The sequence below is a fragment of the Euprymna scolopes genome, chromosome 40 (assembly GCF_053919585.1).
Source record: "Euprymna scolopes isolate OS-2025 chromosome 40, ASM5391958v1, whole genome shotgun sequence".
Classification (NCBI taxonomy): Eukaryota; Metazoa; Mollusca; class Cephalopoda; order Sepiida; family Sepiolidae; genus Euprymna; species Euprymna scolopes.
Window position 1 is genome coordinate 67,132,030 of NC_136521.1, and position 16,128 is coordinate 67,148,157.

Consider the following 16,128-nt stretch of genomic DNA (forward strand, 5'->3'; position numbering starts at 1 on the left):
AAAAACTAGCTCTCTAAAATGGGTTTGGTTTGGTTGTTTTTATTTTACGGCATATCAACCCTTTTCAGGTTATTTAATGCCGAATCCAGTTATTTTGAAGAAAAATGTTTTGTTTTAATAGAATATATCTATTTAACCCATAATTGGGACCCTAATAGGTGGACCTGCGAGCAATGGCAATTAAGAGGTTGCTAATGCTCCACACTCCCCAAAACCCGCAAGCTGGGGCCTCACCATCGGATATAGTTTAAGGTCATATCCAGGAAGTAGGCAAAAAAAAAAAAAAAAAAATTGCCTTAGTTTAAAAATGTTTCCCTAACATTGAGTAAGAACAGATTAATTTAAGTGTGGCATTAGAACAGATACTACGCTTGGATTTTAGCCTCACTGTCTATTGCTAAAGGTTTTTATGACCATAGGCTAAAAAAAAAACAGTGGGGGCTGGGATTTGTACGTTAGAGTCTATCTAGTAGGGGTGGGGATTCAGTAAAACTACCCGCTACCCACCCGTACTCATATCACATCAAGCCAAATAAGTGCTTTTCAGGTTAAAAAGTTTTAAAAAAAAATGAGTTAGTTATTGGCGCAATAATACAACCGGCGAACGCGCGCCTTGTAAAACAAAACTAAAACCGGATTTTTCTTTTACTATCCTCTCAATAATTGTGGCAGATTGTAAAACTTGATTTTTGGGTGACTTCATTAAGAAATAGAAATTTTTTAAAAATATATATAAAAAAAAAAAAAAAAAAATGCTTAATCGCAGTATAATAATTATTTTTTTCTTGAGGCTGGATGAATTAAAAACTATTCATGCTATAAAAATCAATTACAGTTTAAAATCTTTTTTAAAAAACCCTCTACCCCCCACTCTCTCCAAAACCCGGATCAATTATATCATAGGGACCGTTTCGATTAAATTTCGTCCTAATTTTGTATTAAACTAATTTTTTTATCCTTAAAGTTACATTATTAAACAGCTTAAAAAATAATTGAGAATTCATGTTTTTTTTTGTTTTTTTAAATAAATTCTTAATTAAATGTAAGGCCAATGAATTGTTTTTTAATCGCTAGCGGCCATGATTTTATTTTTTTTTTAACGAATATAAATGTGAATTTGGGTTTGTTTTACAATCCACAGAGGTACGAAAAGTGTTCAGAAATTAAAAAATATAACAAATGTCATCAAAGGCAAGACTCTTCTACCTATCTGGAAAAGATTTTAGTGGTTTTACTGTAAAACGTTTAATTGGTTCGAAAATCATGCAGCGTTTATCAATATATGTGAACAAGACAAATGTCGGCGACCCGACTATTATATAAGTGAAGTTTGGAAAAATGAGTATAAAATAAATAAAAAAATAAACAAGATACTGTTAAAACCCCACTCAATATATGGTACCGTGACATATATTCGACAAATAGATTTTAAATATATCGCTTTAATCAAAAACAATATTACGTACTTAATTGTCATGTCAAAAATAGTAATATATCCAAAAATTACGAAAATTCATCCAATAAAATAACTGCTATTGTGTTTTTAGTAAAAAAAAAAAAAAGTCGGATAAATGGCGCCGGACTCTGTGTTGAACACGTTAAGTTTGATAAAATGAGTTAAAACTAAAAAACTATACAAAATACTGTTAAAACCCCTACAAATATATGTCAGGGAGGGTATGCCACGATAACATATATTGAGTTCCTAACAGTATTTTGTATAGTATTTTTAGTTTTAACTCATTTTCCCAAACTTAACGTGTTTAACACAGAGTCCGCACTCCGCCGCCGCCATTTGTATTTTTCAAATACATTACATCGGTGAACACTGTGTTTTTCGAACCGAATAAACATTTTACATTAAATAAAAACACTAAAAACCTATCCAGTTAGGTAGGAAAGTAACTTATCTTAACTTTGATAACATTTATTTGTTTATCTTACATTTGATAACATTTATTTTGGTTTGGACAAATATTTATTTCGGAGTTATGTCCCCTGTATGTAGACTCATAGCGTATACTTTATAACAACTAAGAAAAATGCGATTTTAACCAATTTTCCGTAAAAATTACTTTTACCTATAAATAACTTCTACTCGATGATTTTTCGTAATTTTTGGATATTTTACTATTTTCGACATGACAATTAAGTACGTAATATTGTTTTTGCTTAAAATAACATATTAAAAGAAAATCGATTTGGTGACTACAAACACCAAATTTTTCTTATTTGTTTTAAACTTTTTACTTTTGTTCTTAAATTCGTTAACTTAAATTCTGTTTAAACTGATTTATTTTTTTTTGTGTGTATAATGAAATGTTCGTTGTTCAAAGTTCAATTTCGTACAATATGTTATTATAATAATAATAAACAAAAACATAAATTTATTGTTTAAAAAAAAATCCATGCATACCATGGCCGCCAGTGATTAAAACATTGACTTGAGGTAACAATTTCCAGAATTTGAAAAGTAGATTTGAATAATCGATTTTATCTTAGTTTGTGGAAAAACAAAACGAAATATGGGAGATATTCCAATGGCCCCTATGCTTCAACTGAGAGAAAAAAAAACTTAAAAAATAAATTAATTTTCTATTTAAATTAAAAGTACAAAATAACTATTGCAAAATTTTCTTCTTTTTTTCTTAGATTAATAAAAGCCACATACTGTTCAAACTCTGAGAGGTGTGGAATGATGCAAATAATTAGAGAGAGAGAGAGAGAGAGAGAGAAAGAGAGAGAGGGAGAGAGAGAGAGAGAGAGAGAGAGAGAGAGAGAGAGAGAGAGAGAAATATGGTCTATTATGACATCACAATGTATTCCGAATTTGTGAAATCCTTAGTAATACTTGAAAAAATATGATTAATCAATCTTAAACGCATACACAAACATACAATATATATATATATATATATATATATATATATATATATATATATATATATATATATATATATATATATATATAATTGTATGGTTGCGTTATTTTCTAGATATTCCTATTTGCTTGCCTCCCCACGAGGGCAGTTAGACACAAGGTCAGTTTTTAATGTGGGGAAAATCCAGCTACCCAAAAAGAGGCACTGTGGATAGAAACAAAAAATTAAAATTGTCCCAGTCATGAAGGATTTCTCATCCACTGACCGGGAACAGAAAAGGTGAAGTGTAGCATCAGAACAGATACTACACTGTGATCTTGGTCCGAAGACCAAAAGATCGTAATCCAATGAAATTGGTGCTTACAAATAATGCTTAATAACAAGCCGAGCAGTGTGTGTGTGTGTGTGTGTGTGTGTGTGTGTGTGTGTGTGTGTGTGTGCTTCTGTGTGTGTATACGTGTGTGTGTATACATGTGTGTACACATGTGTATGCATGTATACATGTGTGTGTACACGTGTGTGTATACATGTGTGCACGCGTGTATGTGTATACATGTGTGTATACACATGTGTGTACACGTGTGTGTGTGTGTACACCTGTGTGCATGTATACATCTGTGTGTGTACACGTGTGTGTGTATATACATATGTCTGTACACATGTGTGTGTATACATGTGTGCACACGTGTATGTGTATACATGTGTGTGTACACGTGTGTGTACATATGTCTGTACACATGTGTGTGTGTGTACATATGTGTGTGTACACGTGTGCATGTGTACACGTTTGTGTGTGTATATACATCTGTGTGTGTACACAAGTGTGTGTTTGTATACATGTGTGTGTGTGTGTGTGTGTGTGTGTGTGTGTGTGTGATTGTGTGTGTGTAACTCTGATCCAACGGGCAATGGGTGATCTAATAATTTATTATAATTAATTAGAAACAACATGGCAATTAATTATTTTTCAGAAAAAAGTCATAAAAATCTTTATTGTAGCGGTTTTCTCTCTGTTAAACAATGTTTTAAGATTTCTTTTTTTCAATTTATAGAAGTTTTAATTTTCGTATTTAACTTATTTTCTTTGTTCATAATTTATTTAAAATATTACATTGTACCCAAAAGTAAAATAACATAATAAAGTCTTAAGTAGGACATTTTATAAATGTTATTTAAAAATAAATAAATAAATAAATTTATATATAAAAATAACTGAAATACGAAAACAAAATTTCCTGGTTCAGCAGGATGTTCACAAAAAACTGATGCAATACTTTTCAAAGAAAAAAAATATAAACAATTAAATTTTTATTTTTAGTTAAAACATATAGAAAATAAGAATTTTTTATTATCCTGAAATAAAATAGTTTTAATGAAATAATCTTCAATTTTAAACCTTGCAAGGATTTATTTTAAGTTTTACGGGCATTTTTAGTAAGGTACTATTTTCTTCCGGCGTAGTGATTCCCCTCCCCCCTTTCCGTAGCTTCGCTTATATATATAAATAGCGTGCGTGATGCAGCCACATTTCAACTGAATAACGGAACAAATACTACAAAGAAATATGAGAACTCTATTGTCAGCTGTAGCGCAAATTCAACAAATTTTCGGTCATTTTAAAACTGTATTAACCTTTCCAGTTAATTTATGAAGCAATTAACTTTTCTCTTCGACTGCTAATACATCCAAAATGAATCCATGTGAATTATTAATCGATCACCCATCAACCGCATCTATGAAGAAGACGAACGCTTACAACAGTAATAATATCAATGGCGGCTACTTCAATAATAATGTCTACACCAGAAATTCCTGCTACGTTCCCGTCTTTTTTCTCATGATGTTTATTCTGTTCGAAGTTACATTTCAAGCGATTTACGGAACTTATCAAGAGGACTTTCAAGCTGTTACTAACAAAAAATTGGACTCTGATTATATTAACGCTATTGGACTTACAGGATTGTGGCGCCACCAAAATTTCTTTTTAGGAAGAGAACCTCCCACACCTAGAAAAAAATCTTATAACCCCCATCTCTCCCAAAACTAAAAAAATATTTATTTCTCTCCCTCTCTCTCAAATGGGGGCCACTCTATCCCTTGCTACTTCTAATTTATTCGCATTCCCGGTCGCCTTTTATTGTTTCTATTTTAATTATTTCAGCAGTATTTTTGGCAAGATGAAAGCCGACCTAAAAAAATATTCCTCGAGCAACGACTCCCCACAAACCTCTCACCATTTTGACCCTGCATCTCTTAGTAAATGTTCTTACGGAAATTCTACCGATATTTATAATTTAGCCGAGAGCACTTTAAATGAGACCATGATATCCCCCTACATCCAAAAGAACGGATTGACACCCGGACATAATGGTATCTCCTACCACAATGATAAACTAACAGGCATACGACCTAATTATTGCTATACTCCTGAAATAAAAGAGGCTCCCCCCAACGCAGCGAATATGGTTAAAACTCAAAAAGGTTATAATTACCCCAAAGTCCCTGATCGGGCTGTCTCTTCAAATAATAGCAGACCTAGTACAATTCTCGAAAGGTTAATACAAAACATAGCCGAAACTGTTCGCAGTTATTCTTGGTGGCAGTCCGGTTATGTCCACGAAAACCCATATTCTTTGAACTCCACCTTTGTCAATCAAAGCAGGTGTCCCCGGGAGCGCGTACCGTACACGTACCCGCCTGATTCCTCTAACCGACTAGAGAAAATGGCCAGCATGTATACCACTAACCCCCCAAACTACATGCCTACCTACGACAATCCGTGCTGTCCTCCTCGTAGGCTCTCACGGGGCCCGAGTTTATTTGCTAAAACCCATTGGTTTCGAGAGTCCACCAATGATAAACCCCCTAAGGCCCACGTGATGGAATCAACACCACTTGACCCTTCACCGGCGGTCGAGAACCCCTCCCATTCTTTTCTTGAACCTGACCTACCACTGACCATACCCCCTGTCTGTTCCTCGGAAGAAAAACAAGAAAATAGCCAGTCACCGTCCATTTGTACACAACACCCAAAGACCAATGGTCCTCACCATCAACAAGAAGAAATAATGATCTCTGAATCCGGGGTATCTCCTACAAACTACGATGTGGTTTTCTTTCAATCCCACGGGGTGTTGCCGGGTGACCCTGCTGTTAACACGTGCCAAATTCTTAATGATCTACCTCGAGAAGATGTACAAAACGGGATATTAGAAATTGATGATGTAGTACTGACTGACTGTTCGATGATGGCGTACTCTTTCTCAGAAGAATCTGAAGATGGCGAGTTTTGCGATGATGCTGATAGTGAAGATGAACTTGTTTTATTTTCAGAGGATGACGAGGACCCAGACTCCGATTATTTGGATCGGTGTCCTTCGCCGCTTCCTCCTTTTAAAAATCACGACTCTTCTCCTTGCAAACTCGAATCTACCTGTTCTGATGATGATGACGACGACGACGACGACGACTCCTCCTCCTGCTCTGATCTCGAAGTAGATTGTTGTGCTTCTCTTCCCCACGAGGGCCCGCCGGTAATAAAACGGCCAGACTCTTCCTGCCATCCCCTTCTCACCAACCCCGATGATTTCAATGCGGGTAGTCAGGATGAAGAGGATGACGACGACGACGAAATTGATGAGGATGAATGGGAGAACACGTGGTCCCGAACTTCGCCGCGGGAAGTCAACACGTGCGACCGGTTCTTCAACCCCTTTTTTTCCGCCACCCTCATCGTCTCTTCTCGCCGGACCTGCGTACTCGGCTCTCCTGTTCCCTCTTCGGCCGACGGTGACAAAGAGCAACTAAATTGCGCCAACAAAATTCTCCAAAACCTCAAAGACGCAAACAAAAGGTGGAACGAAGCTTACAATTGTGATGATGATCATCACGGTTTGTGTTCGCAAAACAAAACAAAAAACAACCACAGAAAAGTAAGTCCTTTTTATTTCACGATTTGGTTTTTTATTACTGTACACATGGATTCGAAAAAGTTGGCAAAAAAACAAATATATAACAAATAAATGTTATCAAAGGCAAGATAAGTTACTTTTCTACCTAACTGGATATATTTTTCGTGTTTTTATTCAATGTAACATGTTCATTCAGCTCGAAAAAACATGCAGCGTTTACTGATGTATTGGAAAATTCAAAATGGCACCTGACTCTCTTTAACACGGTAAGTTTGGGAAAAGATGTTATAAATAATAAACTAGACAAAATACTATTAAAAATCAACCGAATATATGTCAACTTATGTCATGGTAACATATATTGAGCGAATTTCTAACAGTATTTTATCTAGTTTATTATTTATAATACCTTTTCCCAAACTTACCCTCTCCGAGAGAGAGTCGGCCGCCATTTTGAATTTTCCAATACATCGGTAAACACTGTATGGTTTTCGAGCTGAATAAACATGTTACACTGAATAAAAACACAAAAAATATATCCAGTTTGGTAGAAAAGTGACTTATCTTGCCTTTGATAACATTTATTTGTTATATTTGTTTTTTGACAACTTTTTCGAATCTGTGTGTGTACAGTAATACAAACCCAGAAATTCGCTCAATGTTTCGTGACATGGGCTGCCATATATTCGTTGGGTTTTTAATAGTATTTTGGGTACTCATGTACTTATTGATCCGTGCTGAAATAATGTTATTTAGAAAGCCATTCTTAACATGGGGGCGGGCGTGTGTTACTGTTGTGTACCTATTCTGTACTTTCACCTAACAATTTAATAAAAACATATCGTAAAACTTTAAAATATTTTTTAAAAAATAGCGCGGATCAGTAAGTGCACTAGTACCAAAAAATGTATCAAAATATAATTTTGATGGGTACTCCTACACTTTATCGCCGAAACTGTAGACGCTATTTTATTTCGTGCACCTGTCGTTGAAATCCAAGGGAGAAATCAATATTTTAAATTATGATCGAAGCATGAAAAAAAAACAAACTAGATAATGATTTTTCGGTTTCATTTAAATTTGTTGACCTTCCAAAGTTGCTTTAATTAAAATGTTTGGTTAAAATTTATGTTCGGAAAAAAGCAACAAAGTATTTTATAAAAATCCAATGTTGCTTTCATTACAAATTGTGTAAAATTATATTTTCGGTTATCCTGACGCTCCGCACTTCTTTATTTACATTGGAAGTGACGTCACACAAATCTTATAATACGGATGGCTACAATTGTAAAAATAATTTGTTTTATTTTCTTTCATTTTGAGCTCCTTTTTTCTCCCGTTTGTTTTGTTTTCTACAATTAATAAACGAGTTTACAAGTAAAAAATAATTTGTTTTAGCGAATTTAATTTCTTCTTCTCTCCCATTTCTTATAAAATTGGTATTTGAGCGGAGAAACATTTCTTTTCATTTTGAGAATTTGTTTTAATTTTTAATTAACACAGATTTAACTTTTTTTTTTTTCCCCCATTTCTTATTTTGAGCGGAGAATTTATTTTTTCATTTTGTTGAGCTCTTTTTTCCGATCCGGCGTTACCTTTTATAGGTACTCCTGCACTTTACGACCCAAGCTATTTTTTAACACTATTATTTAGAAACCTATTATTTAACATGGGGAAGGGAGGGTGTATTGTAACTATTCTGTACTTTCACCAAACAATTCAAGTAAAAAAAAGGTAAATATGAAGAATTACTCCACCCTCGAAAATTCCTTTAAAATTACCACTTTTAAAGGTTTCGTCGGTCGCTGAAAATGAAAATAACGTTAAAAATTACGGCAAACGAGTAGTTTCCAAGATTGAATTTACTTGTAAACTGGTTTATTAATTGTAGAAAACAAAAACAAACAGAAAAAAGGAGCTCAAAATGAAAGAAAAATAAAACAAATTATTTTTACAATTGTAGCCATCCGTATTATAAGATTTGTGTGACGTCACTTCCAATGTAAATAAATAAATAATAAATGTCAAAGTTTAAAATACTGATGTCTCCCTTGGATTTGAACGACAGGTGCGCGAAATAAAATGGCATCTCCAGTTTCGGCGATAAACTGTAGAAGCACCGTCTCGGTATTTTTTTTTTTTTTATTACGAATTATAAACACCCCAACCTCCCCATGTTAAGAACGGCTTTCGATGTTAAGGCTGTTTATTCCGAAAGCCGTTCTTAACATGGAGGTTGTGATGTTTATATTACGCTAATCAGGCCGCAAAAATCCACCCAAAAATACTCCGGTTATCTTATGTCACGTGACTTAAGCAAAGGGGAAGTAACTCGGTCGAAACATCATAGAAATGAAAAAAATATCATTTTGCTTTAATCTAAAGTCCATGTTAACTTTTCGAAATTACTTTTCCGAAATTGGCAACTTAATTACCTCCCTTGATAGCTCTCTAATTCAAATTGAAATATTTTAAAACCAAATCGATTGATTTTACAAATGTCTTTTCACGGTGAATTTTCTACCTTATATCGATTTCCGTAACTGTTGGATATGTTACTTTATGCGACATGATAATTACGTACGTTCCATTTGTTTGAACTGAAATTCCATATTTTTCTATTTTTCGTTCTTTAAATAAAGAAGCACCAGAAATCAATATTTTTGAACCTGGAAAATCTCCACCCCCACACCCTCTGCTCATGTTTTTTTTTTTTTTTCGTCTTAAGTTTTTCAGCTGATTATTGAATCGACATTAGTCTTAACCACTAACCATAAGTCCGATTGGCAAGAATCTAGAACTAGACATTTGTCTAAAAATAACACATGATTTATCCCCCCCCTCCTTAATTGCCCTAAAGTGCTCGATAACCCTGAAATGGATCAATTTAAGTTAAATTTAAATACGAAACTGATACCCCTCCCCATCAAGTTTTCAATGATGTTGGATGTTCACATGTAATCGCCTTAAAACAAAGAATCTCGTTTTTGTTCTTACAATAGATTCGATAAATTTTTGCAAATCCAGTTTTATTTTGGTACTTGTACAGTTTAATCAAGACATTAAAAAATGAAAATATCGAAAAAAAAGCTTATACAGGGTGACCCCCCCCCCCCAAAAAAAACGGGCCCCCAACTCTAATTAGGCCCAACACATTAGCCTTTTCTCCGTTCTACAGCATATGTTCTAGATGGCCTTCATTTTAGCTTGGGGGGTGGGGGTCACCCTGTATTGTAGTTGTACGTATCTGTTTTGGACTGAAAATCTCCGGAAAAAAAATTCATTTCATATGATCGAGTAGTTTTTATTTTACAGCAGAAAAACACGTTTTTATGAGCGCGTTGAAGTCGGCCATTACGAAACTTGAACTCGCCAAAGGGAGATAACTCCAGTTAAAGCACCGACACTCCCTCCCCATCTTTATTAGCTTTTCTTCCTAAAAATCGAACCTTTTGGCTCGGTATCAGAACAAATTGTTTTTTCGCTGTAAAATAAAAACTACTAGATGAAATTAAGTGAAATTTTTTTCAGAACTTCAGACTATAACGAGTACGTACAATATAACTTGTTTTCAATATTTTCATTTTTTTAATGTCTTGACTAAACTGTATAAGCGCCTTATTTTATTAAACAAAATAAAACTCGTCGTGCATGCACATACCTGTCACGAAACGAAAATTGCATATTTTAAAAATCACGTAAATATATAATTATTCATTTTAATAGTAAATCGTAGCCATTATAAGACTGATTTTCATCTCTATAGTTAGAATTTAGTTGTCTCTCGTTATTAAATATGGCGGATGAAGACAATTCACGTTTTCTCATAAGATTTTATTTTATTTATATAAAACTATTTGATCAACTTATTTGATTTTTGAAGTATGACATTTTGGGTTTGTTTTACTTTTCTACTCAACTGGATATGTTTTTAGTGTTTTTATTTAATGTAACATGTTTATTCAGCTCGAAAAACAATGTTTACCGATGTATTGGAAAATTTAAAATGGCAGCCGACTCTCTTTGAGGCGGTAAAGTTTAGGAAAATGAGTTATAAATATAAAAAAAGACTACTGTTAGAAACTCACTGAATATGTTACCGTAACAACATAGGCTGACATATATTCGTTGGGTTTTTAACGGTATTTTGACTTTTTTTATTTATAACTCCTTTTCTCAAACTTACCGTCTCCGAGAGAGTCGGCCGGCCGCCATCTTAAATTTTCCAATACATCGGTAAACACTGTTTTTCGAGCTGAATAAACATGTTACATTAAATATAAACACTAAAAACATATCCAGTTGGGTAGGTGTATCAGAATTTTTGTAGGAATTTTTGACACCCCTAACACGAAACTGCGAATAAAATATAAAAAAGTCATTTCTCTTTTAAAAGTGGGTTTATTTTCTTCATGGATTATACTTCCAAAATAAACTATTAAAGTTTTAAAAGTTATATATATATATAATTTTAAGCAGTAATGAATTTTACGAACTCAATATTTTTCAATTTTTAAACTTTAAAAATCTATCAATTTTTCTATTGATTCAATTTTTACGATATTTTCAGGTTCAATGTGAAATTTTATGTTCTTTCCAATAAACCGAATATGATATTTTAGACAAACGTTTTTTTTTTTTTTTTTTTTTTTTTTTTTTTTAGTTCACGCCCTCTCCCCCATTTTCAAGTGTCTATTAAAAAGTAAATAATTAATTTACTCACCAAAGTTTTATATATCACAAATTGAAGAGAAAAGGTCAAATAATATATTCAAATTTGAAACAAAAAAGTAGTGTTTTTTAGAAATTTACCTGTAAAGTTCGAAGTTTAAAACCTTTTTTGATGAAACCTTGGTCCTTGCTCCTTTAAAAAAAAAAAAAAAATTAGGGCCTGAATTACATTTTTCGAGGAGTTGTAATCTTGGAAAGATGGGGTGGAATTATTCACTATTTTTCACGAAATTTCTGACACACCTACCAGTTGGGTAGAAAAGTAACTTATCTTGCCTTTGATAACATTTATTTGGTTTGTGGCAACTTTTTTCGAATCTGTACAGTAAAACAAACCCGACATTTTCGTTTCGTGAAGACGTGCATCAAAAAAAAATTTGGTAAAATTTTACATTAAGGTCAGTCTCGCGTTCGTATATAACAATTTTTTTTGTAGATTTCGGTATGCTAAAAACGAAACTGCAAAAAATAGTTTTCATGATATGAAGAAATTACTTTTTCGAAAAGTGGGTGATCACTTTTCCATGTAAATTTAACTTAAAATGAGCACCCACCATATGCGCGCTTGCGCTTACAAAATGGCCGCCCGTGATAACATATCGAATTACATGGTTTAATATTTGGAAAACTACTTGTTTTTTCGTTTGATTTTAATTTTTCGCCAATAACTACACTGACAAGGCAGTTTGGTACGCGAGTGCACATTTAACACCCTTCGTTTATGCTCGCGCGTAATGTAAACGAAGGCTAGGCTGTGAAATGGAAAATAGTCAGAGTTCAGAGGTTAATACCATGCAAAAGAAATCAAAGAACTTTTTAGCCAATAAACACGAAAAATGCCCTCTTAAGTGGCCAGAAAGTGGGTGCTCATTTCAAGTTAAATTTAGATGGGAAAGTGATCATCCACTTTTCGAAAAAGTAATTTCTTCATATGAAAACTTTTGCGACGGAAAAGGTTTGCAGATTCGTTTTTAGCACACTGAAATCTACAAAAAAAAAAACATTCTTTAAGTAAATTTTTTTTTTTCTTTTTCAGGTAACATTTGCGACTGGTAAAAATCTCCAAACGCGTCACCTTTTAATTTGTTGGTCTTTTGCATACCAATCTGCCCGAAAGGGTCCCTGGATGAACTTAAGCTTGGATACTAAGAGGTTCCACGACCGGATCGATAAGCTGAAATCGATAATTGATCCAGTCTTGGATCCTGGCCATCGACAAAAGATTTTCAATTTGCAGGTGGAAAAAGAGAGTACGTAAGATCCCATTTTCAGCAAAGCTACGGCTGTGATATATAGATGTATATATATATATGTGTATGTACATATACATACATATATATGTATATATATACATGTTTACATACATGTAATTCCTGTATATAAAAACAAAGAAACTCTCATATTTTTCTAAAAGGAAGTCAGAAGAGAACATGTTTGACAAAGGACAAACAATAAAAACATAATATCATAAAAATGTGCCTTTTTTTTTGTTCCTTATCCATCTTCATCTAAAATAAAACCCCTATTTTTCCATTGGGGTCAGCATGAAAACCGCTTTTTCATTGTCTTGTGGAATTGGTCGATTGTCAAGACTTGAGATCCTTATTTGTTAGCAATTACGTTTTGATTTTTTTTTTTTTGTTAATTGCTTTTTAAAGAAAAAGATTTCACATAATGCTTATATATATATATATAATATATATATATATATATATATATATATATATATATATGTGTGTGTGTGTGTTTCTGTCGCACTTTCTCCAAAAAATCACCTTTCATTAGTTCCACCACTAACCCGAAGTCCAGGCTGGCAGTCTAGAATCCTGAAATTCGGTCTCAACTCTAGCTTTGAATTTGATTTGTGATTTATCTGCATCGGTTGAGATTGTAAATATTTCTGATTGCAAAAAAATTTTTTTTTTTTCCTTAAAACATTGTGCTCACCACTCAAACTCGAGCTGAATAATGGGCATGTTTGTGAGCGGCCACAGATAACCCACAGCTATCTGATTATCATGACGCTTCAATAACTCCTGTTGCTTTCAATTGTAGACGTATTCCGAAAAAGATATTTTTCTTGGTTTGCCAGTCGCCCCCCCCCCTCATTTGGTCTTATGAACTTCAATTTTACACTGAAATTACTAATTTAAAGGCTATAAAATCACAAATTTAGCAAAAGCTATCTTGTTTTTAAACTCCTTTTCAGTACACAAGTTCTAAAAATGTTCGGCTGTGTCCAGAATTCATCCCAAACAAAAGAAATCTGTATAATGAAAACAAAAAAATCATGTAGATTGATCAAGGAGTTTCATTTTTATAAAATCATTTCTAAGCAAATGAAAATTTGTAGGCATTACAATTAAAATCTTTCAATCATGGAGTTATTTTCCTTGTTTCTTGAGATTTTTTTCAAGATGTCGCCATGGGATGGTTGTCTTCTCTTGCTCATAAAATTTGATTTTGTTTATAAAAATCGAACTACTTGATCAATTTACATGATTTTTGGAATATATTTTTATTTTGTCAAAGTATGCACATCATACAGTTTTATTTTTTTTATATATATTGAGGGTGGATTCGGGACAAGAACAAAAATTTTCTATCTTGAGTTTTAATTGGTCGATTTGATCTGTCACGCGTCTTCATCCATTTATTACTTCAGATACTTTCAAGATTTACCCCCCCCAACCATAAAGCTAATTTTTTTATGTAGTGTATCCTTCAGTTGTCAAAAGTGGTTTTAAAGCTTTTAATTCAGAAATAATCTGACAAATCAATATTAAGGTTCAAATCCGTAAACAAAATATTTGTTTTTCACCGTGCTGTGATTTGATCCTTGGAACATAATTTCTGGTTGTCTTGGAAAAATAAAAATTGCCATGTTTTTGTGTGTACAGAATCGTTTAACAAAAGCTTCTAAAGCTAGTCCTACAATAATTGAAAGTAATTTTGTAACCTTTAGATTGCCAAATAGAAATTCACTTCTGCTTTGACCAATGACAAAGTTGAGCATTATTCCTCTTAAAAAAAAAATAAAAAAAATTTTCTCTAGTACTTGTGCATGCTAAAATAACATTTAGAAACTCATTCTTTAACAATGACAAAAGATAATGTGAAAATTGAATTTGAAAATCTTTTCTAAAAATAGCATGCTCCATAAACTACACGGGTATCAAAATTTGAAATGAAATTTAAACTGTATTGACGCATTTAAATTTAAATACTTGTGCGGTTTATGAACCATGCTGAAAATAACCCTATTAGAAAGCCCTTAACATAAGGGTGTTTTTTTGTTTTTTTTAAAATTCTTCTGTACTTTCACCTAGCAATTGAATAAAGATACTGTGAAAATTAAATTTAATTTGAAAATCCTATCTAAATAAAATAGCACAGTTCGTAAACTGCAGAAGTAATTTTCTAATTTATTTTCTTCTGTATCAAAGAATTTTAAATAACATAAGATTGGACAACATTGACAAGCAAGATATGGTCCCTTCTGATAGTTATCTTTGTCTCAGATAACATGAAAGACCTTCCCCTCTCCTTCTCCATGTGAGGAATGGCTTTCTTCTCTGCATCACCATGTTTAATTGTTCAGCTGGACGGACAGCAGAAACTGAAAGTCGAAAAGCCTCGACAATCTTGACTATAATCATTATTTCCATTCCTCTCCCCAAATAACACAATGCAAATTGTCTCTTCTAAGCCGTGCCTGTTTTAAGATATTTCTGCTGTTGGGGTTCGTAGCAAATCTGCAGTTTAAATTGCCAAACGCAAAATTCATCAATTTGCCAAATGGGTGATCCGCTGTTTGTACTCCTATGATGATGCACGCCCCCCCCCCCCCCCTGAAAGCAAAGGAAGTTATAATTTTTTAATTTTTAAAAAAATTTTTTATTATACACTTGCACTATCAGTTGCTGAGAACTCTATTGTAATTGCATAAAACATTACTCTTTGAGAAATGGCATGCAACATTTCACTTACCAGAGAGTTCAGTCCACTGATATATAAAATGGATTGGACAAAAAAAAATTTTAACATTCGTTAAATGCAAAGATACACAAGTTTCTCCCAGGATATCCAAAGTGGCACTTACTTTGGCAGCAACAGACTGATTTTTTTTTTTTTTTTTTTTTTTTTTTTTTTTTTCTCGTGATGCATTTTAATCAATGTTAGTCTGTGTCGGTTAATGGTTAGTAAGAATTTGATTGAGACTGAGTTTTTTTTTTTTTTTTTTTTTCTAAAGAAAATATCTTTAGATAAGGCATGAAGCCACTTGATATAAGGAGCTTAAAAAAATACTTTTAGATTTAAAAAAAAAAAAAAAAAAAAAAAAAAAAAAGCCAATCCTACATGCTGAACGAATATTCGGAATTAGGAAACAGCAATTCTCTCTGTCAGAAACATCTCTTGAATATGAGGACTGAAGGACAAAATTAGTGAGTTACGAGGCTGCTGAAAATAAGCTCTAGGTTCACTTTGCAATTCTTTAAATCTGTCGTGTTTCTTGATATAGTAAGCTTTGGAAAAACAAGTTTTTTGTCGATCGACCCTTCTGCCATACAAGCTCCAAAAAACCCTTTTTCAATTTTACTTTT

At 33.0% G+C, this 16,128-nt stretch overlaps 1 protein-coding gene across 1 annotated transcript; it reads left to right on the plus strand.

The window, feature by feature from the left end:
- The first annotated feature begins 4,372 nt into the window (after positions 1–4,372).
- LOC145265598 (uncharacterized) lies at positions 4,373–12,998 on the plus strand. The gene is made up of 2 exons (XM_080121609.1): positions 4,373–6,814; positions 12,561–12,998. Exons 1-2 carry the CDS (start codon positions 4,961–4,963, stop codon positions 12,780–12,782), a joined length of 2,076 nt encoding a protein of 691 aa, XP_079977735.1. The 5' UTR covers positions 4,373–4,960; the 3' UTR covers positions 12,783–12,998.
- The last annotated feature ends 3,130 nt before the right edge of the window (positions 12,999–16,128 follow it).